The 23,130-nt window shown below is 41.4% G+C and overlaps 1 protein-coding gene across 1 annotated transcript in view; it reads left to right on the top strand.

Annotated features, from left to right (window-relative positions):
* Nucleotides 1-228: 228 nt before the first annotated feature.
* Nucleotides 229-23,130, top strand: part of NCKAP5 (NCK associated protein 5) — an 847,991-nt gene continuing 825,089 nt past the window's right edge. The window contains exon 1 of the mRNA XM_008053829.2: nucleotides 229-297. Within this exon, the coding sequence (XP_008052020.1) occupies nucleotides 229-297 (69 nt within the window). The remainder of the gene's footprint in view (nucleotides 298-23,130) is intronic.

Genomic DNA, 23,130 nt, shown 5'->3' with positions numbered 1-23,130 from the left:
AACCCGGAGAGTCTTTTGAGTTGAGAGAGCCCTGTTCTATACTTATTATTTGGAACTGGGTTTTTTTTTTTTTTTTGGTTTCAACACTTGTTTCTGGTTAGAAGGTGAAAAACAAAGGCCTAAACATTGCGCACTTGGATAGTAAAACACATGTTCACTTTTTGCAGTGACCCTGGAAACAGACGGGGGATTCTTATAAATCACAAAGGAAAATAAATAACTTCACCCATGGAGGGAAAGAGACAGCTCGAGAAAAGGGACTTTGGAAAAAGGCTGTCTCTAGACAGCAGTCTTGTGGTAAGTACTAAATATTCATTTACCACTCTATATGTTTTGGCTGAAAATGCATTATTCTTTGATTGTTATTTCCTGAGCCCCATGCTTTTGAAACCTCTATTCCAGTTATCCCATTAGCAATATCCCCTGGGATTTTATTTCATTTATTTTTTGCAAACTCAAAAGCCAGCAAATTATTGGAATGTTTGTATAGTGTCTTAATAGGCACATGTCATAATCTGTCAACATTATATATAATTACATTAATTCCAGTGAAGTTGACTTTAGCTTATACAGAAACACTACTGTACAGCAGATGCCAAATGCTAAGCCTATATATAGTTGTTCCATCCTCCATTTATCTGAACTTTGGGGTAAGTTGAACAAGAACTCAGTGCAGCTCAAATTCTGAAGAGTCAAGAAGTCTCTGAGATCTTCTTTGGTATGTAAATTAGCTCTCTTGTCCATAAACTTTCTTTCTATCTGAGTTTTAATGCAGATACACATCATTCTTAACATCCTTGCTTTATTTGTTATAAGAATCTGGTTGGTCTAATGAAACAGACTAAGTCATTGATTTCTGAAGGTTGGCTACTCTTTCACGTCTCCGGGCTAATGTGTGGGTCACCTCTTCTGTTAAGTAGTACAGGTGAGCAGAACAAGAAATAAAATCAAGCCAGTCACTCATTTCTCTTTTGCTCATCTAGTAAACTAGAGTGTTAGCTTGGTTCCTTCTTTTGCATGTTCTGTAGGGATGTACCTTATTCATGATAGTCTTGCTCTGACATGCACAGATTAGCTATTGACCCCATAATGGCTGAGGCTTCACTTCACAAACTATTCATACATGTGAGTTTCTGAGAATTGAGGAAAGGATTGCATTAAACTTTCATGTCAAGTTCTTCTCCTGTTATTATTAATCAACATCTGTGTCTATATATGGGCTGTGCATTGACCAACATACCTTCAGATGCTAAAAATTTTGGTAGTATTTTAAGTTCTCCTTCCCATAGATGTGACCCCCATCTTGCCGTCTCCAGGTAAAATGTGGTGAAAATGGTGTGTGTGTTTGTGTGTGTTGACTTTGGGGGAAACTCGGAATAAAGAGATAATTTCTTAGCCTTTCCATTGCAGAACAAAAGCACTTCTTACATATCAACATGCCAAAAAGGTCTGTTTTAGTCTTAGTCAAGGGACAGAGACAGCCATATGGTATGATGTGAGCAGCTCAAGAAAGAGTCTGTTAACCTAGAAATGTTATCCTTATTGGTTGGTCCCCAAAGTCATAGATTTCTGCCTTAGGTCTCAATAATATGCAAATACCATATAAAAGCAAACATAATAAACCATTGTCTTTCAATAATTCATAGTAGCAATCATTAATGAAAAGCCTTGGATCATTTCCAAATGTCAACCGGATAAGCAGAATTTCATCGAAGGAATTGGTAAACAGAAGGAGGCAGCACACAGAACATTAAGATGCAGGGCTGGATAGGACAAGGCAGGAGAAGGAGACGTGGGTTACCAGGAGGGTACTGGGTACCTGAAAATCAGAGAAAGGAAATAGTGTCAATGAAACCTGTGCCCACATGTAGATTTTGCCTAGAGACAGCTTCGATATGGGTATAAATAAAATCCTGTCACATTACCAGTGCTAGCTAAAAACCCAAAACCAAGTTTGCATTCCTCTTGGCATATGACTATACCCTGAGACTTGGGGTGCCGTTAATCTGTTTCTTGACTAGTTGGCATAGAAGAATACTGTGAAAATGAGAACTTGTTGCTTGGCACTACCTGAGAAACTTCACCCCATCAGATCTCCCTATAATCATGCCTAGGAGAGTTTTTACACTAGTGAAATATCTTTCTTGTTTCCTAGAGGCCAATTGTTGCATCTGCATGCCCAGATGGGAAAATTCTGAGAAAGGATGTCCTCTTCTGTGACAATATGTGTGTGGGTGCTTACATGCTGTTCAACACCATAGTGCTTAGGCCAAGTGACTACAATCTTGCCCTCGGTTTTAGTATTTTGCTCTCTCCTTCAAATAAAATGCTACTGCTGGGATGGTAACGGCAAGAGTATTCTTTTTGAGTTGATTTTTTGGTAGTGGAAACCATTGAAACCACCTTAAATAAATTTCAGTTGCCAGAAAGAGAGCTAGACCGGAGTTGAGATCAAAGGTGACTGGCATGAAAAGAACTTGAACCGAAGACATTGTCTTCCTCTTTAGCTGTATGCTGAAATCACACAAATAAATAGGTAAGAAACAGGTGGCAGTGATTCTAGATAAGAGCTTCTGTGAAATAAAAGAGAAAAAAAAAAACCCTGACATCACATTACATTCTTTATTCCCAAGGCATGCTTTCTATTTTATTTTTTAAATCACACAATGCTAAAATGAAATGGCTTATCCAGTCCTTTCACTCTGCAGAAGGAATAGGTAAGGCCCAGAGAGGTTAACTGCTTTTCCCGAGTTCACACAACTAGGATTACACCAAGAGTAGAACACAGGTCTTCTACCTGTCACTTCTATTTTTTATCTTTCATTATATACTGTCCCAAAGAGACAAGATGCCCTTTTGGGAAACTGAACAGAGGAAAGAAAAACATATTAACTTCTTAAGTCTTGAAATTCCATTGCAGTAATCATCATGACCCATATTTTTGAGAGTTAGGGGACCCAAAGGTAATTTTCACTTTCAGATTTTATGGGAAAAATTCCTCGTAATGTACTGCAAGAATAAGGTACTATTAACTTCATTACACTTTTTATTTTATATAATCAAATCATTGAAGTGTTGAGTAGAAATTATAGTTCCCTTGCAATGGCTTTTAACTTTTTAGGTTGGAGGAATCACAGAATAAAGAAACTCACAGTCCAAATACTGAAAAAAAGTTTTCATTGGAGGAAGCAAGTTCGTGGTCCTTAGTCACATGGCATGGGATAGGGGTTGAGTGTGTGTGTGTGTGTGTGTGTGTGTTTGTGTGTGTGTGTAGAGGTGTACATATTCACGTGCACACATGTGTACCCTGGTAATTCACTGAAATATTTTTTGATGCTGATAAGTTTTTACTTTTTAAATCACCCTTTTTAAGGAGAAAGTGACAGGTAAGTGAAACAGAGGTGAAAAATATGTTTCAATGGGGGAATAAAGACCTGAAAGGTCAACGAGTGACTCCAAGTTTTCCTCCACCCGTAAGAATGTGTCGAGTAGCCATGTATTCACAGCAAGTGCAGTCTCCTCTCTGATAACAATAAAAATCACCCCAGAAATCAAGGCCGCTTCTTGACCCCAAACTGTTCAGCCCTCCTCAGGATGCTTTTTGATCAGAAAAAGTCATCATTTCACACTGTGCTTTTTTATTTGCCAGGCTCATTCCTAGGCTGCTACGTATAGCCATTTGACACTTGTAGCTGTGATAGCATTTTGCTGATGAGCACGCTGGTGGGAAAGTTATCTTTTTTGCCAGTTTACATTTCAATAGCAAACATTCTCTTTTAATTTGGGGAGGAAATAATTTTGGCTTTTAAGCACAGACGAAAATAGTAGTTTCTCCTAAGAGTTGTTGTTAGTACCCTCTTTCCTTTCTCCTCCACCAAAAGAAGACAAAATGTTGGCCATGCTGGAGCCTCAGTTCTGACAGCAATACAATTTTGACAGACTTGCAGGGGCAAAAATATACTTACACATGTCCTTCGATCCATTCTTCATCCTCTTGACTGTCTGGATCCAAATCATCATGGTAACCAGGCCTTCTACCACATGCATTGCACAAAGTCAATCAACAAGCATCACTGAAAATCAGTTAAGGAGATGTGCTGGATGGTTTTCATTTTTCCCTCCACATCCATTTCTCATCCCTTTCTACCTTATTCTGCACCCCTGGAAGATGTAGCACATTGCCCTTGCCATCTGGCATCTAGTTGGCTTGGGCCAATGGGAGGAACTAGCAGGAAATCAAAGCCTGGGGTATTTATTTTTCTGCTCTTTTGCCAACTGGGCCCTTCTGCCTAGAGTGTAGCTTTTGTTGGAAAACCCCCTCCTACAACCTCAGCTACATTTGTCACTACAGCTCTCTCCATGCACTGGCACCTTCTCTCTCCCCATGCCCCTTCAGGCTTCTGGGTGGCCGCTCGTCTTTCTCTTACTGGTTTGCCTTAGCTCTGCTCACAGTTTCATAAATAATTTCTCAACCAAACTTTCCATGGTTAGATGATGTGAGTGTGCCATCTCTTTCCTGTAGGGTTTCGCTGCTCCCCTGTATACAAGGAGATGCACTTCCTCAAGTGTTTCTAGCTTATCTGTGGAAGCTGTCCAAATAGGCAGGAAAAATTACATAGCATAGAGGTCAGTGGTGTGGCACTGACAGTAGTAGGCACTGAGATCACCCTACGAGGATGTGAGGAAGTGCCATGGAGTTGTGGAAGTTAGAGCTGTGCATTAAAGTAAATGAAGATAATTTGGTCATCAAGGACAGATATTAGAGAAGGAAGATGTGGCCCAAGGATATTGTCCTGCACTCTTTGGTGCCAACTCATGTCATTACTGATTTTTTTTTCCTCCCAGGGAGACTTCTTTCTCACATTGAATTTAAACCTCTGCTGTTTTATCTTCAGTCATTCCCCCCTGCTTAGTGACTAGAAGTAATTCTGAAGCAGAGGTCAGCAAACTTTTCCTGTAAGGGTCCAGACAGTAAATATTTCAGGTTTTGCAGGCCACACAAGTAGTTGTAGCTACTCAACTCTGCTGTTGTGGGAAAGCAGCCCCAGAGGACACATGGGTAAATGGGAATGGCTATATTCCAATAAAACTTTATAAAATGTGGCACATATATGCAATGGAATATTATGCAGCCATAAAGAAGGGCAAAAATATAGACTGCGCAGCAACTTGGATGGATTTAGAGTTGAGCATACTCAGTGATCTATCACAAAAACAAAGAAGAAAGTACCATATGTTCTCACTCATAAGCAGACCTTGAACAATTATCATAATACTATAAGAAAGGGATTGGCAGTAGTGGAAAACTGCCAGGTGGGGGGGTGGGATTGGCAGTTGAGGGAAACTGCCAGAGGAGGAAGGGGCATACCTTATCAATAAGGGTACCTGCATAATGAACATTTATATACCTAACCCTGAATTTTACCCCACATATTTAAAACAAAAAAAGAAAAAATATATATAGGCAACGTTTAAAAAACAACAACAACACTTTATTTACAAAGACAGGCAGCAGGCTGGGCTCTAAAGGATATCTGAACACATAAGAGAAATGAGAAATTTGGAAGTTCAGTTTTACTTTTCCTGCGCACTGGCTTTCTGAGTAGTGATTTGTGTTTGTCCTCGGTATATGCAATATGCCAAAGCAGGAGGAGGAGTAGGTTAAAGCTGTTATGCAAAGGTATATATACTCTAATGGCAAGACACAGGATGACAGAAAAATATTTCAGAAAATATTTTCTAAGTGTTTAAAAAATATTGACAGAGTATGTCCAACCTCCTGATACTTTTTCTAAATGCAAAATAGAGGTATTATTAGTGCTACTTTTTCACCAGTATATACGAAAAAAAAAATCTTTATTTTATATCACTTCAGGCATGACTAGAACTTTCTAGAGTTTTCTTGACTCTCATAGCACTCTGGTTAGACCCCACTTCACCATAAGGATTCTTTGCGGAACACAAAACACCAGATTCCTGTAGAAGGTTTCCAGCTCCTAAAATCCCAGTTCTCCTTGACCACATCTATGGAAGCATATGTAAAGTACTGCTTACTCAGTGCCTCTGGCCACTGGGAACATGCCAACTTGTCTTCTGGAAAGCCTGACCTTTGTTTTCTGATATCAAGATGGCTTTGAGGTTTCCCAAAGAAGCATCAAATGGGAAAGGGTCAGAGCATGAGGGGGAGCTTTTTATTCCACTAACTGCTTCCTTTCCTCTAAGTGGGCCATTATCTCAGCTATCTCCTAGGTGTGCTGAGAACAGAAACCATGGACAGGAGCCATACATCAGAAGGTGTGGTGACATCTGAGGATCTAGAATTAAAAGCAATGAGTGGAGACTAGACCAGCTTCGGCCTGGAATAGCAAACTTTCTAGTGTCATGGTGAATCTTTGTCTGTGCCCCCCTGAGAGTGGGCACTGGTGGAGTTACAGAAGTGTCAGACTCCTAGACAAATATTTACTCAGTAAATCTGCCCACTGGCCTACCTCAGTCCGTCATGGCTGATCCAGAATATACTGGAGAAGTGCCCTGCCCACCTGCTCTCCAGCAATGCAGATCTCTGGGGACCATGATGGATTTGGGGGCAGATGGGTTAGCAGGTGACAGGGGAGGCTGAGCCACATGGACACCACCCACAGGAGCTACTTGCTAGGAGTCTTGAAGGGATCCCAGAAGAGAGGGACAAAATAAACACCCAACAAGAACAGTGCTGGGCAGGAGGATGGACATTTGTAGCAACACTGATGCTGAGGACAGAGTCTGAATACAGACAGAGTAGAATAGGTCCAAGCAGTGGGCACAGAGCATATCAGCAGTGGGGATAACAGAGGCCAACATCAAAGCCACTTTAGCAGACAGGTCAGCATGTTCAGTCAGTGAATCATGCACTGAGTCTAGACCAGGATGGCTTCCTTCCCTTAGTAATAGTAGCTAAAATTGACTGAGGTTTAATAAGGGCACCCCCATGCTTTATATGGAAACTGTCATCTAATACTTAACAGCAACCCTTTAAGGTAAGAACTCTCATTATCTCTATTTTACAAATGAGAAATCTGAAGCTTAACGAGTAACTCAACTTCCTCAAGGCTATAGAACTGGTAAGTGATAGAGCTAGGATTTCAATTCCAGTCTGGCTACCTGCAGACTACACTGCCTCCGCACCACCAGCAGCTCTGAAGCAGAACACGCTTTTATGCTAATGACTGGGAGCTCCTCCATGGGGCTTCCCAGTCTTAAAGAGCCCCAGCTGCCTCAACAGGGCTAGACATGTGTATTAGCATATCTGCCATATCTGTACCCACTGCTGAGGGAGACCAGGCTTGGTTTCAGCAAAATAATTGCCAAGGGGCAGGGTGGGATGGGGTGGTAAATTATAAGGAACATGGCTCTAGGTCTGCTTTCTGATCTTGTAATTTATCTAATTAACCAGGTATTAGAAACAACTTTACTAGCGACTGAAGTTTATAATGGTTTGTATTCATACATTTATATATATATAATTTTATGTTTTTATCCACATAAGAACTGATTGTGGTGTGCACATGTACAAGGAGGAGCTGGAGAGTGATGGGGTGCATTCAACACATAGCTGTCCCCAGTGTGTGATAGGGTTTATGACTTGAGTGATTGTCCTACCAAATGACTGCACATTCTTTTGCTGGGCCACTGACTGATGGAGGTGGGGAGCGAGCCAGCAGCATTTCCCATGAGGAGAGCCCCAAAGAAATGCCATTTGTCTGCCCACCACTTGCAGTTGGTGATGTTCCCTCCAATATTGCCTGAGGGAAGATCTGCCATCATTGTGGTTATCACTCACTCCGAATGGCTGTTATGCCCTCTTTCTGTCCTTCCCCTTATTGCTGAAAATAAGGCAGGCTGCCGTAGGAAGCACATCTTCCAGAGTTCTTATAAACATGCCCTCTCTTGAGCTGCCATCATTCCAGCTTCTGGTCTTTTCACTGCACTTACCATGTTGTCACAGGCCTGTCTACTCTAGAGCAGGATTTCTCAACTCGACACTATTGACATTTTGGATTCACTCTTTGATCATTTTTTATCATGGGGGCTGTCCAGGGTATTGTGGAATGTCTAGCAGGACACCTGGCCTCTACTCATTGGATGGCATTTGCACTTCTTTCCCAGTTATGACAAGCAAAACTGTCTTGAGACATAGCCCAGTGTCTCTAGGAAGAAAAGTCACCCCTGACTGATCCCAACTGTGAGCTTCCGGAGGACGTGGGTCCTGTCATGTTCAAAGTTGTATTCCTAAGGTCTGACACATAGAAACGCTTAGTGAAATGATAAACGAGTGAATGACCTTAGCATTGAGCAGCTGCTCATGAACTAAGTACAGACTGACAGGGAATACCTCATGTAGGATAAGGAGGGACCACATGAAGAAGGCCTTGGGTACTGCTTGGAGAGATTGGAGAGACAAAATGACACACTACTTTTCAGGTTTGCCCAAGGATGATTCGAGTGTGTGTGTAAATTTTTGTTGCTGTTGTTTTACGTCAGAGATTCTTTTTTTTTTTTTTTTCCTGAAAGCAAGATTTATTGAGAGGACAGAAAATTTCTCACAGTGGGAGGGAACCTGAGGGGGTTGCCTCTATCAGAGATTCTTAACATGATGTCCTGGACCCTCTTGAGTGCTAAGATGCTTAATAGGGGAAATGTAGGAATTGACTCCCAGGTCTTTGAATTCTCTGAAATATTTTATATTAGATTTTATGTTATGTGCATTTGCATGTTTTCCTGGGGTAAAGTCCATAGGTATAATCAGATTATCTCAGGTATCTATGACCAAAGAATGGTGAGATATCTTCACCTGCCCTTAGTGCTGCTCATAACACCTGTCCATGGATGGCTTCCCTTGCCAGGCTCACGGAACAGGGGCGGGCAACATCTGCCTCCATTACCTGTATCCCACTGCTACACTGAGTGTTGTCTGCCAGCATCAGCCATAGTTCTCTGCACCCTAAGGGTCTCCAAGATCACCAAGTCAAAATAGGAAGCAGACAAATTTTGAAAGTCCTTTGCAAATGCTGCATTATTGACAGATGATGAAATGATACTGCTTCTACAGCAGAAATAAGTACAAATGAGGAAAGACGTTTGCTTGGCATGTTTCGTGCTTTCTTAGGGCTCCGAAATCTGCTTGTCATTCTCCTAGTGTCTCACCATTTTTCAACAATGGGAATCATCAGATCATACAAGTTTCCATGGCAACTGACTTTTCTGCATCATCCTCTGGCAGCTAAGGATTGTTCCGGTGGCAGACTCTCTAGTGCTTTGTCCATAACAAGAGGTAGAGTTTTCATCGATCCCCTTAGAAGCTGGTCCTCAAACCTAATAGGCATCTGGTGTTCTCTCTGATATGTGCCTGTTTTCCTTTCCTGAGTGTCTCATTGATCAGCATAGGATTTGAGCACCTACTGGGTTGGAAGCACTGTGAAATGAGTTCTAAGAAATGCAAATCTTCTGCTTTACACATTTTTAAGGAATCTAGTCACATCTACACACATCATCATACCAGGAGGTATACAGTGGTGCAAACAGTAAAACTGATGGGGTTTAGAAAGAAGAAGTTGCTCTTCTGGCTATATTGATCAGGGAAGGCTTCCCCAAGGAGGAGGACTTTCATATCTCCCTCCAAGAAATTGGTCTAAATTTAATCCATGGTGTCCCTGAGTTCCCTGAAGCAGTTTATTGAAAAAACCACAGTGTCTTAAAAGAACAGGTATGACTCTAAGGTGCCTGGCTCATACGTGAGAAATTGCTAAGACCCTAAACAAGAGCTACTGAAATGCTGAATTATTGTCCTACCTTTCCTCTTGTCCCCTCCAGCCACCCTGCCTGACTCTGTTATTCACGTTCTCTTACCCCTACTTCCTGGTGCAAGGCAAAATGCACCACACAGCTAAATCATTTTCATTTTGTTCCATCTCATTCATTTATCAGCATATGTTGCACCAACTGCACATATATGAGTTGTATTTCAGCAGCCTAACTGCCTTACCCTAATTTACCACCCAGCACTGTAGTTCATTATCATCAATTAATATTTATTAAACATCCACAGGGTTCACGGCCATGAATGGGGCAGCATTTCTCATTACTTCATGTTGCATCGCCCTGTTCCATTGCCATGGCTCAGCTTGGCCAGTATTTATGATCTTTCTGCCAGTTTTCACACAGCCCTCATCTCCAGCCCAATTGCAATTAATATTTCAAGAGCAAATCCAGGAGCCATTGTGTTCAAACGCTTCACTTAACACCAGATGCACTGCCTCCATTCTGTCCCTTTCATGTACTAATTTTGCAATTCTCTCCTAACATGGAATCCCTTTTGTCTGAGCTGCTCTCTGTAAGCCCAAACCGTGGTTCCTCCTGGTTCCCTTACATTCCAAGCAGTTCCAGATGTTTCCTCCACATCAATTTCAGTTTCCGAACTAGACTTAATGGACCATAATTGTCCATTTCCTAAGATGCTTCTGAGGTTTGCTTGCCTTCTTCTTTCAGCACCTTTTTGGTTCTTAGTTGTAAGCTGTTGTCTTCAGCTTGGTAGGTTTCCTAATACAATTAATTCGTTGACTGCTCTCATGCACATAGCTGTGTTGAGGGAAATAAAATCATTTGCTCTGGTAAATTCTGGGATCCGTCTGTCAGAGCCAGCAGATAAGTAGGTTCAGGAGCTATTGGCCCTTTTGTGAGGATAAGCTGTTGTCAGAGGGCTGCCACCTTTGGAGATGGAGTGACCGTGAGGCTGGCAGTGATCCAGCGTGGGTGCACACATGCTGAGAGTGAAGTTTCTGATGGCATCACTAGATAGAATGGGATGAGACCAATGCTGTCGTCTCTTCCTCCCAGAGAGGAATCTCAGCTAGACTGACGGGAATGGTGGGTTGCCGTTTGGAGATCTCCTGGGCCAAGTTTAACAGGTCCCAGAGGCAGAGTATCTGACCTGATTCCTGTTTGGAGAAGTACAGCAAAGAGAAAGTAAGGGAAAGAGAGAGCCTGGTCTAAAGTAGTTAGCAGCATTTCTCATTCCTTAGGAGGATCAGAATAACTTCCCATAGTTTTGTCTACTAAACTGGATCAGAAATATGGTTTACGGCTTTGAGGTCCTGGAAACAGACACAGGACACACTCAAGCCAAGTAATAGAGGCAAGTTTACTAAAGGGCCTCTTTACAAAGGGGTGGCAGGATGTAGGGAGCCCAAGAAGATAATAGTGCAGCCCCTGAGGCTAGAAATAGTGGGGAGCTGTTACTACTGGGCCTAGAAAATGACTGAAGAACCATGAGGCTGTAGGGAGTAAGCAACCTGGGAGAAAATGCTACCTTGGGGCGGATATGGCCAACCAGTGTTGGCTCGACAGCAAGGGGATCGGGACACAAACACTACCTCTCACTCCCCTCACACTCTCCTGTACCCCAGTGCCTCTTTTGGCTGAACCCAACTGGAAACTAAAAGAAAGGAGACAGCAGGATATATCCAGCACATTTGCTCTACAAAATGACCATGCACAGCTACCTTAGTCCCTCTCTTCTCTCATTTTTGTGCAGAGAAAACATTATCCCTAGTCAGACTGGCCTATTTGTAATATATTATCTGAAATGAGTTTCTGGGTGTTGTTTCACAGTCCACTCCCTTGGTCTTGTCTATTTAGTTTGACCAGACAGTGTGGTGTGACACCCTCAGAACAAGTTCCGTGTAACCAGTGACATGGTCTTCTCTGATTAAAACGCCCCCGGCAGGGCTGTGTGCATGTTGTGTGGTGCTGGAGTACCAGGAACATGGTCTACCGAGTTGATCCCTGCATTAGAACCCTAAATCTTTAGAATGGAATTTGAATGGAATGGATCAGTAGATGTGTGACCTTCAGTAAGTTTCCTATACTCTCAGAATCTGTGTGTCCTCAGTGCTGGGTTTGTCATGATGGTTAGGAAAAAAAGAACAAGAGTTTTGGAGACTTTAGGACCTTGTGCAAATGGAAGGCATTGTTATGATGGGAGTGGTGCAACTCCTACCCACTAAACTTCAACTTAAAAAATTAGAGCAGCAGCTGCAGCCTTAGGAAGAACGATGTATTAAGAGCTTTCTGTATGCAAAGCACTCATTTTAAAGGGCATAGTGGAAACGGATGCCCTGTCATGTAATGGGAAGAACATGGGTTGGCTGGAGATTCAGCCTGAAGTGGATTCGAATCCCAACCTACCACCTGCTACCTGTGTGAGCTTGGCTATGTCACCTATGTTCACTGAGCCTCCATGTTTTCATCTATAAGTAGAGGTGATCTTCTCTTTTTTCATTTTTTTGAATTGGAGTCTCACTCCTTCGCCTAGACTGGAGTGAAATGACACGCTCACGGTCACTCCAGCGTTGACCTGCTGGGCTCCGGTGATCCTTCTGCCTCAGCCTTCTAAGTAGCTGGAACTACAGGCATGTGCTACCACCTAATTTTTGATTTACTGTAGAGACAAGGTCTTGCCAAATTGCCCGGGCTGGTCTTGAACTCATGGGCTCAGGTAGATCATCTCTCACTCAAAGGGTTTTTGAGTGGATTAAGGGAAAGAACCCAACTCACAACACAAAAACAGCACATGCAGCACAGTGCTTGGCATGCAGTCTCCTCTATGCTGAAAACATGCAGAGCCCGCTGACATGGCCACTCCAGATGGCAGCTTTCTTTGTCTGTAGATGGAAACACGTTCAGGAAAGACTTTTTAAAATGTATGACTTAATATATACATATATGCTGTTTAAAAAATGGAATAACATATCCATGATGTTATCAGCCAGAAATGTTCACCCAGGTGCTGACTGCAGGTCATATCTGACCAGACCTTGGATTCCTTTCCTCTGAGTCTGATGGCTCAGTAGTCCCCTGTTCATGAACTGTATGCCAGACTTTCTTATATGGAGCATTATATTTTTTCTGGAACTTTTGGGCTTCTGCTCTCACTCCTGAAACCCAGCCAATGTCTATTTATAACAGGTAATTTTATTCCAAAATCTTCCAGAAGTGCCTGTAGTCTCCCAAGCAAATGTACAATGACTCCTTGTGCCTAAGGTCCTGAGGAGTCTCTTTGCTCCAGGCTCAGTGCTCCTGATAGAATCAGGCTGGAGAACTGGGCTGAAGAACCCTCCTTTTTTTGTCTTCTACCTTTGATTGCTTTGAACTCTGCCAATTCAGAGCAGTGGGAGATGAGTTTTGGGAAGGGACTGGGGAACATTTCTCATCTGACTCCCTCCCTTTACTTCGATGGGGGAAAAAAGACTCAGAGGGGTCGAAATGGGAAAATTTTTCCACTATATAAAGAGAAGGAAAGAGGAAACAGTGTCCCAGTGGCCTCTTGCCAGGCCCCAGGAATGCGCCAACCCTGGGAATTGGCCCCTTGCCAGCCTCCTCAGAGGCTGCTGACTTGGGAAAACTGGCTCTCTGGCTGCTGCCAAGAATGCAGACAATGGTCTTTTGGATATTGCAGCTTTTGAAAGTTTGGCTTTTGTTTTATTATCACCAAAGGTAACATTTATTGGGCACCTATGTATGCATGCCAAAAGATAAAATGCATGATTGGAAGTCACTGTAACTTGAATCAGGCAGAAACACAAGGGTCCTCATATAATATTTACAGCCTGCTTCTAATTAGGGCCTAATCCTTTGCTCTGGTACATTGCTACCTTAGACTGGAGAGCGGAGTGGCACTGAAATTCTAGAATTAAAGTTGGTTTGTAAATCTAAACTGAGCTGTATTATGTCACCTGGAAGGTCTGACATAAGTAGCATCAATTTATCCAATTGTCATTCATTTGAGAAAGAACTTTATAAAAGGATAAGGCCCAGAACAGGTGTCTTTTGATGGAAGGAAAGAAGCCAAGATTCAGCAGTCCATTCAGGACAGAGTAGCCCTAATGTATATAGAACACTTAATCCTTGGATGAAAAGAATTACACACTCTCCTTAAAATGTAATTAATTAGTATGAAATGATGATGACAGTGTTATTGAATAACCAGATGACCTTAAAGCAGTCTCTATGTTTTTGTTCATTCCCTTCTAAATTAGCCATATAATAATAATAATATAACAACAAACTTGGCAGTAGGGTGCTGGACTTAAATTAGCTCATTTAATTTTCACAACAACTCTACAGGGAGGTAATATATCTCCATTGTATAGATGAAGAAACTGAGGCTCAAAAATTAAATAACTTGTCCAAGGTCATAGGACTTGTAAACACCCAGGTCAATCTTACTGCCAAGCTCATGTTGCTAATACTGTCACCATCCGCACATATCTCATGCACATTTCAAAGTTGAGAGGAGCTTTCTGGCTTCCCTTTTCTATCGTGATGGGTTTGTGACTCCCAGAATACCATTTTTTATGGGGTTCAGTGTCATAGCTTCAATGGTCATGTTGCAGTGGCTCTTTTCAAAGCAGGTCTCCCTCTACTTGGGGTTCTTTAACTTAAATGGCAGTCTGATCTTCCTGGTGCACAGAACCCACCCTCTGTACTGTGATGAGAGATCTTGCAGGGATTCTGAGCAGAGAGATGCATGAGGAATGTTCCTTGGAAGAAGTGCCAGGATTGGTGCAGGCCCTTGCCCCTTTGCCACCGAGGCCCTCACAACTTGTTTTAAGAAAGTTCTATTGGTGTGAATCCATATTTGTACAACAGATACATCAGGGCTGCTTTTTTCTTTTCCCAGAAAGATTCCTCACATAACCAAGGACTCACCAGAAGATTGCTTTAAATAGTCTTTAATGCATTTTAAATTGGATTTAATTTTCAAAAATTCAATTTGCTGTAGTAGTTTCCCATGGAACGAAACCTCTAACATCAGACCTTTTTTTCTGTGCAATGGAAAACAGATCACAGATGGTATTTTGGGTTGAAGCGCCTTCCTCAGGAGCTCTGAAGGGCCTGGAGAGCCTGTTATTGTACTCAGAGGGAAGTTTCAAGGAGAAGAGAGTCACACCAGGGCTTCCAGGTCTTGGCCCATCCCTGGTGATGTCTTTCTTCCTCCCTTCCTTCTTGACAGCTGTGGTGGGGCTGATCAATGGTGTGCTCTATGATAAAGGATGGGTGGTATACTGCCATCAACTCAGATCAATTCAGTCGTCTTCACAGTCCCCTTTGCACGTGGGTGAAGGGCTTTCCTGGCATGTGGGTCTGTAAAAATTCTTCCCTTCTTTCAAATTATATCCACTCAACATTTATTTTTGCACATATCATGGAGTTCAACCCTCTGAATAAATGGAAGGAAAAGCAGAAAGGGGGAAATTAGGTTAAATGTAGATAATTCACTGTGGGTGATATGCTTGGCACTGTGTAGATCCACTACAGACATTTTCTTTAATCCTTTATTCAACAAATGCATATCTTACTCTGTTTGTCACATGATTCTGTTGTAAACAAAACAAATGATAGCCTTCTTTGACGGAGCTTATATTCAAATAATTCTCTCAACAAGTTATGTGTTATGATTCCTACTTTAGAGATGTGGGAATTGAGGCTCAGAAAACTTAATAGAGCTTGCTCCAAATCGCATAAGTTAGTAAGAGTTGGCGCTGAGTTTTAGAACGAGATCCAAATCTGACTGTAAGCTATTTCTTGGTTTGTCTGTACCCTGTACTATTTTCCACAATCAATTAAGCATCAAACATATGTTCTTTTGGTACTCGAATATTGTTTGGAAATAACAAAAGTAATTGTTTTAAATGAGGAACTAGCTAGGATGAGATTTAGTATAATAGGAACAGAAAGATAGTACATCCTTTTTCCTATGTGGCTGCCAGATCCCAATGGAAAATTGAGCATAGTGGCTATTAGTGAAAGCACACTTAGTGTTCAGAGTACTTGACCCAGAAAGGATCAAGGTAAAGATGGCTGCCCTGTTGATGAGTATGGCATCAGACCTCACTTTGAAAGGAAAATACAACTCGCTAATAGAAGCTGCACATAGTTCTTCACGTCATGAAATGGGACCCAGCTGTGTGTCTTCCTCAAATTCTTTTACCTTTTCTAAGCCTCTATTTTCTTCTGAGTTTACATAAGGCTCTGGTGACACAAGAACCAAAAGAAATCATTTGATAAAGTTAAAAGTCACATTCTAGAACAATGAAAACTGTAATAATTTGAGAACAAAAACGGGAAGTGGGAGTTTTGACTTCTCCATGGCTATCACCCCCGTACCTGGTAGAAGGCAGCAATCAAAGACATTCCATGATGGCAAAGTAACAGAACAAATGAATGATAACAGTCACTATCATAAGGTAAAAACCAAGGGAATTGCTGGTGGGCCTGGCTCTGTTTTTTGGTTTTTTTTTTAATTTTGATGTGTCTCTGTAGCCACTAAGTAAAACTGTATTCCAGTGAGTGCTATGGGTGATCTTGATTAAATAACCACAGCTGGCTCACCCCTGGGAGCCAGAAGTACCTGTTTGCTCTAAGATGCCCAGGAAGCAGGCTTATCCATCTGGAGATGACCCAGGATCATTTCAGATGCCTACCATCATTATGTAGAGCAAGGAAGGGCCACACTCCATCGAATATCCCACTTCCATAAGGATTCTACCCCTCTGTCCTCCAGGCACGCTTGGAAGTTTACCATTCGTTCATTTATCACATTTTCACTGAGTTCCTCATGTCTGAGGTATTGTGCTCCTATTAAAATCTTTAAAAATATTACTATTCATAAAAATATATTTTTTCTTGAAATTTCTCCAATGCTTCATCAGACCTCTGGGGAGTGTTCCCACACACAGATGGAAGGCACAGAGCTCACAGCATGGGTGGGGAGGGGCTGAGTCCAGGAGTTCTTCCCTGCTTTGACCTTTTATGCATATCAAGAGCATAATGTAGACTTATGACACGAGGAGGAAAGAGGGTAAAGGGTTGAATGTATCTTGAAACTGGAATAACTCTGTAGAGATAGCCAACGATTTTTTTTTTTGCCAAAGGAAGAAAATAGAGAAGAAAAATTATACAACAACAACACCACACACACACACACACACACACACACACACACACACACACACACACACACAGGGCCTGCCTTTTAATAAACGCATCCAATGTCCTCTCTGCTCACTCAGCCTCTCAAAAATCAGTCAGCATTTATATAGTGGTCCAGAGTGAAAAAAGAGCCCGTGACCCATGATGTCTACATGGAGAAGAATAAGCAAAGGACCGCTCTTGTGACAGATCACAACCCAAGGACAGCGTTTCTTGCCCCTTTCTAAAACCTGATAAGCCCAGTATATTTAGGTAAAGGCACATATAAACCAGATGAAAATAAGTGCACACAGATCAGGCAGAGCCATCCATGGAGTTGTGAGATATTAGGAAAACCCAAGACTAGACACCAAACAGCAGTCACTGATGGTTATCACAAGCAGGTAGGTGAATGGACACTCAAAAACCTAGGGAGCCCGGGAACTCCCATGAAGCAAAGACTGCATGAATATTTCAGGTTAATACGACTTCCCTACTGAATTTCGTGATTAGTGTCCTTGTCACATGGATATTCCCAGGAGGACTAAAAAATGATAAGGTGCTATCTCTTGAAACTAATTATCCAAGAGAATTCATGAAAAATTGAAGAGAGTAAGGTTTCTCACTTGAATGAGATTCACCACCACCCATGACAGTGCACAAATTGATCCTTTAGAAAAGTTAATAGCTTAGCCATTGTTAATATTAACCGTTAGACCTCAACAGCAGGACTAATCAAATCAACAATTCTGTCTACATTCTTTTTATATACACCTAACTCATATATTGACTAAATAAATGAATAAACACAACTTTAATTCTGAGTATATGACTAAAATATATGAGTTCTCTCTTCATATTCTATGTATGCAAAAAATAATAATTAGTAAAGTTAACTTCAACTTGTTGGAATTTCAGCTAAAAACCTGCCTGTGGAATCTAAAGTTCCAGTACATCTTTTTAGGTGAAACCTTCTTATAAAATTATTTCTATGTCTCAGTTACTAAACTGCCTTAGATTGATTCAGGAGGGGTTAATTAAGGACTCAATTCTATAATTACTCTTAGGGAGATTTGCTGTAATCATTGGCTAATGAGTCTAGCCAGCTAACTTGGAGCCCAAGCTTCTATAGGACATGTGTAGTTCTCACCCCATGTCCTCAGCTTCTGGTACGATGCCAAGCATACAGCAGAGTTCAAATGCTATGTAAATGCTTGGGGAGTGAATTTCTGTGTCCGTGGGCTCCACATGTCTGGTCCCAGTTTTGTTACTAACTGACTGAGTCACTCTGGACAAGTGTTAATTCTCTTTCGAGCCCCAGTTTCACCTTTTTGTCAATGTGATTGGAAGATGGAGCCCAGGGATCTGTCAAGTTTCTTGGAGCTCAATGATTCTATGATATCAAGTGCCTGGCATAGGATAAGGTACTACAGGGAATACTGAAGAAGAAGGAAAGGTCAAGGTTCCAGCCATCAAAGTGTTTCCAGCAAAGCTCTAGAGATGGAGTTCCAATGTCTAATTAAACTAGGGGCCCCTCCCCTGTGTTACATGTAAATAACAAAAGATGGAAGTGTCTAATTATGGAATTTCAGGCCTCAGTTACCAGGGAAGAGAGAGATCTTATAGGGAAAGAAATCTATGTTACAAATATGTCACTGTAGGAAGAATCTTACTTTTAAAGATGATCCTGAGGAAGATTCACTGTTAGATAAATAATACTGCTGAGAACTAGTTATTTGCTTAAAATCCTATCAGATGTATCCAGATAGACTTTTTTTCTTCTCAATGCCAGTTTGTAATCCTAGCTTAATGTTTGGACTCCTCCATTTGCCCAAAGTCACCCTGTTAACTTTACAATCAATTTAAGGGTGCTGTTTCGCCAAAGGCACTGTTGCCTCATTAGGATGTGACCATTCCAACTGACGTTTGATATTTGAGATAAATTCTTGCCACGTCTGGCTTGTAGACCTCTCATGTGCATTGTTCCTAAGAAGTCTTCTGCTTTCCAAAAATCTGTTGCAGAAAGATGTATCAATGGAACAATGTCTCTGGCGGGATGGGTAGGCTTGAGCAGTAAATTATAAGGTACAGTTGGTCAAAAGTTACAGTTCTCTAAACTTCAAAGAGGTTGAATATAAAGTAAACCCTCATTGATTTGGAAGATTTGAAGTAGATTTTCTAAGTGATTGATTATTCTTCTTTAAACACTGGAGCATAAGTCTTTTCAAATTTCTATTGTAATTGAATTAACAATGAATAGAATTTGTCCTCAGTCTGTATTGCCAAATATAGTTCATCTGTAATTTCCATTGCTTTGCACATCTAAAATCAGACATCTGAATTCTTTTTTTTTTGAGTTGGAGTCTCACTCTGCTGCCCAGACTGGAGTGCAGTGTCCTCTCCCGGCCACCGCAGCCTCGACCTGCAATCCTTCCGCCTCAGCCTTCTAAGTAGCTAGAAGACATCTGAGTTCTTAAAGCACTGTGTCCTGTTCATAAAATTCTGTGATTTTTTCTGCAAGATGACTCAGATTTCAGACTGAATGATAGAATATGTTCTAGATACATTTCTCGGTAACCAAGCCCAGGTTTATAAATGTTTACAGTGTTTGCTCTTCTAAATCCTTATGAATGATCAGAGAAACTTTGAAAAATGCCCTTGGGTCAGGAACAAGTGCGCATCCATTCATCTTTGAAGGACTCTTCAAAATAAGAAAACTTGAACTTTCATGTCACATTCCCTTGGTGCTGAGTCCTGGTTTGGTTTTTGTGGTATGCCCTCTGATGAGGTGGCAGTAAGATGTGTCCACCTGGTATTGGTTTCATTGCATGACTTTTTGAAAATGTATTTAAAAGATTCCATCTAGCTTGTGCATTTTTAGAACCCACAAACAACCGAGACAGAAAGACTTGGGTATTTCCCTTTTCTGTGATAGTGGTTTAACTTGCAACTAAAATTTGTAAGTTAAATATTTATTTCATGCCCAGATAATAGAAAACTTACTGAAAGCTGACTTATTTTACCAAATTGGTACTGTACCTCAAACCAAAAAATGACTCATATTCCTTTGGTATTAACCTTTGTGTGACTTTGACCACATCTGTGAAAGTTGCAAACAAAAAGATAAGGCCACTGACATCTGGCAGCCCTAATCCCAAACTGGAATGTTACCGATCACTTGACAGTCTTACAGAGCTACCTACCTACTCTCCATTTCTAAGTAAACTATCCCGGGTTGGCCACCTGTGTTAAAACTCAATATTGTCAGCCAGTAGTTCCTTGATTCAGGAGGTCACTAACCTCACCATGACTGTGTTGTTTTTGGTGTCATAAAACAATTGTAACTGCGGAAGTTGAGATAAGGAACTATCCAAGCTTGTGAGGTAATCATGTCAAGCTGTTGGGTGTCTGTTGATCACCTCTTGGAGAAAGAGTACAAACTCCTTCACCTTCTCCACACCTGTAGGATGGCGCAGCTGAAGGCAAGACACATGGTGAAAATTATTTCCTTCTTCCTTTAATATAGCTTTGCTGTGCTTATTTTCCTCCCTCCGCCGCTCTTATTACTAGTTTTCTTCCTGCCTGCCTTTCTGCCTGCCTGCCATTCTCTCTCCCTTTCTTCCGCCCTCTTTCTCTCTTTTTCCCCTTCCTTTCCCACCTTTTACCACTGCCTTTTCTATTTCTCCCGTCACACACATTCTGCCTTATTGCATATAAATGTAACTATCCTGAAAGGAATCTATGACCTTGTCTGGACCACCTACCCAGGTTTGTTCAGCAATTTTCTCTTACCTTACCTTCTGGACTAGGAAGCTCTGGAAACTACCACTTGTTCTTCAACTCAGTAACCATAGCTCTCAAAGGCTAAACTTTAACAAAAACATCCTCCAATATGGGGAGCATATGTTGCTTATGGATGTCTTTTTTTTTTTTTTCTGACAAAAACCTAAATCACTAAAAGCTAGCATGAAATTTCCAAAGCTTGGTCCCTATGAGAAGCTGCAGTATCAGAGGTGTGGAGAACTTTGAAGCTAGAAGGGGTCTTAGATATCTGAATAGATATCAGACGTAAGAACAGCTCCGGGGATCGCATTTGCTCATTTTCAACATTGCAGTTGTGTTACCTGAGATTCTTTCTAACTCTCTGTGAACGTAGAGATAAAATCCCCTGAGGTTACTTCCCTATTGTTTACCAAAGACACAGGCCTGCGTCTGAGCATGGTTCCCTCTGCTTTGAACTTCTTGTTTGCCTTCTTCCCTTCTGGTCACAGTCATATATAAAATTTGGGAACTCTGAAATTGCCCAAGGAAAAAACAAATCTTTTGGAGGTCTAAACAAACTTCCACATGGTTCTTGTGCTTGGAAACAGCAGGCGGCAGACCTGCTGCTGTTTGAAATAGCCCTTTCTTATACAGGAATAGTATCGATATGCCAAGGTGATTAGTGAGAAACCATAGAAGAAGTGTCTAGGAAAGGGAAGGGAGGCTGGGCCATTGTCAAAGCTCTGCTACCCGCCCCCCTCCCCGCCAGTAATCTTCCTAATGGGAGGCTCCATGACAGCGTTTTGGGGTGTGAAACCCTGTTTGTGAGCATCCTATTCAGCCCATTCATTGCTTGCTCCTGACTGAAACTTGGCATGCTGAACTCTCAGGCTGGAAGCCATAGCAACCGATTTAATACCAATGTTCAAAACAGTCTCCTTGTAATTAGGAGAGTATTAAGAAAACAGAGCTTCTGTCTCATTTTGGCCCAGACTCAAAGATGATAGGCTGTGTTGTAGTGGGGCTTTCTTTTTCTTTCTTAAATCAAATTTTGACAGTCCTTTATCCTTGAATGCAGATGAGACACTTCTGATATTTGGAAAACAAATGTGTTGCATTAAATTGTCAATGCTAATCTTTTAAAATTGGCAATTGCTTTAGCTCAGTTATATGCTCTATAACCCTATCAATCTGTATAGTGCTCAGTTTCCATGGGAATAAGCTTTGCACATTCATTCAGCCCAGAATATGAATTAATTCAGGAGGAGGCTGTGGTTGTACTGACAGTCAGTGCTCAGTAACTCTGCTGATAATTAGAAATAGCATCTGTGTTGCCCTGTTAGAGAAACATTTTCTTGTTTTCTTTTGTTGATGTTGTTTGTTTTTCACATGTCTAATCTTACTGTGCCTACTTTTTGTAAGAAGTAGTTCTTTGCAAATATAGTTGGAACTTTTTAAAATAAAACTTCCTGGAACCTATCCTAAGAGCCTCCGTCTTTCCCTTTTCATAGGGTGTTCAATTTTTTTCTGGATACATGCTGATCTTCCTAGTCTTGTAGTTCTCCAACTTGACCTTACCTCAGAATCACCTGAAAGGCTCTTTAAAACACAGACACTGATGCCACCCCCAAAGTTTCTGATTCCCCAGGTCTGGGTGGGGCCATGAACTTGCATTTCTAAACAGTGCATTTCCCAGGTGATGCTGTACTGATTTTGCTCACACCTTAAGAATCACAGACCTAGTCAATGTTAAGTTGCCACAATAAGGAATAGACCACAAAGCTCAGTATTTTTGAAGTAGTTGTTATGTGCTTAGTACTGTTCTAAATTTTGTCAGATGCATTTTCTATCTTGATGATGTGTTGAGTTACACGCAAAATCAAGAGGAATAAACAATGAATCCTATACATGGCCAAGAAAAGAAAGATTAACAGGAACCAATGGGAGCCGAGGGACTCAAAGCAGACTTTGGAAAAGATGTCAGCCTAGAGCTCACCGAGAAGGATGATGAAAAATGTAATTTGCATAAAGCAGGTAATTTTCAGTCACAAATTAACAAGTTGCCCAGGCTTTGGTTCAAGAGGTGCCCTATGTGTTGCCTACAGGGTTCACTGTTTCCTGGGTGGGCTGGTTTTTTATTTCATCTGCAAGGTTTTTTTTTTTCCCCCTTTGTAATCTCTTCGTAATCAATCAGGGACTCAAAGAAGAGTCAAGGGCTGCTTTGTTAAGTGAGTAACGTCTGCTTGTCTGTAAATAATGTCAAAAAGTCGACCTTGTTTACTAACATCATCATCTCCAAAAGCATTTTGTTAGATGCATTTGACTGAAACACTGGTTTAAAAAAACATTTTGTAGCCTTGA

Source organism: Carlito syrichta, unplaced genomic scaffold, assembly GCF_000164805.1.
Source record: "Carlito syrichta isolate Samal-C Ts95f unplaced genomic scaffold, Tarsius_syrichta-2.0.1 Scaffold288729, whole genome shotgun sequence".
In the NCBI taxonomy this organism is placed as follows: Eukaryota; Metazoa; Chordata; class Mammalia; order Primates; family Tarsiidae; genus Carlito; species Carlito syrichta.
This window is presented reverse-complemented; position numbering and strand designations above follow the sequence as displayed.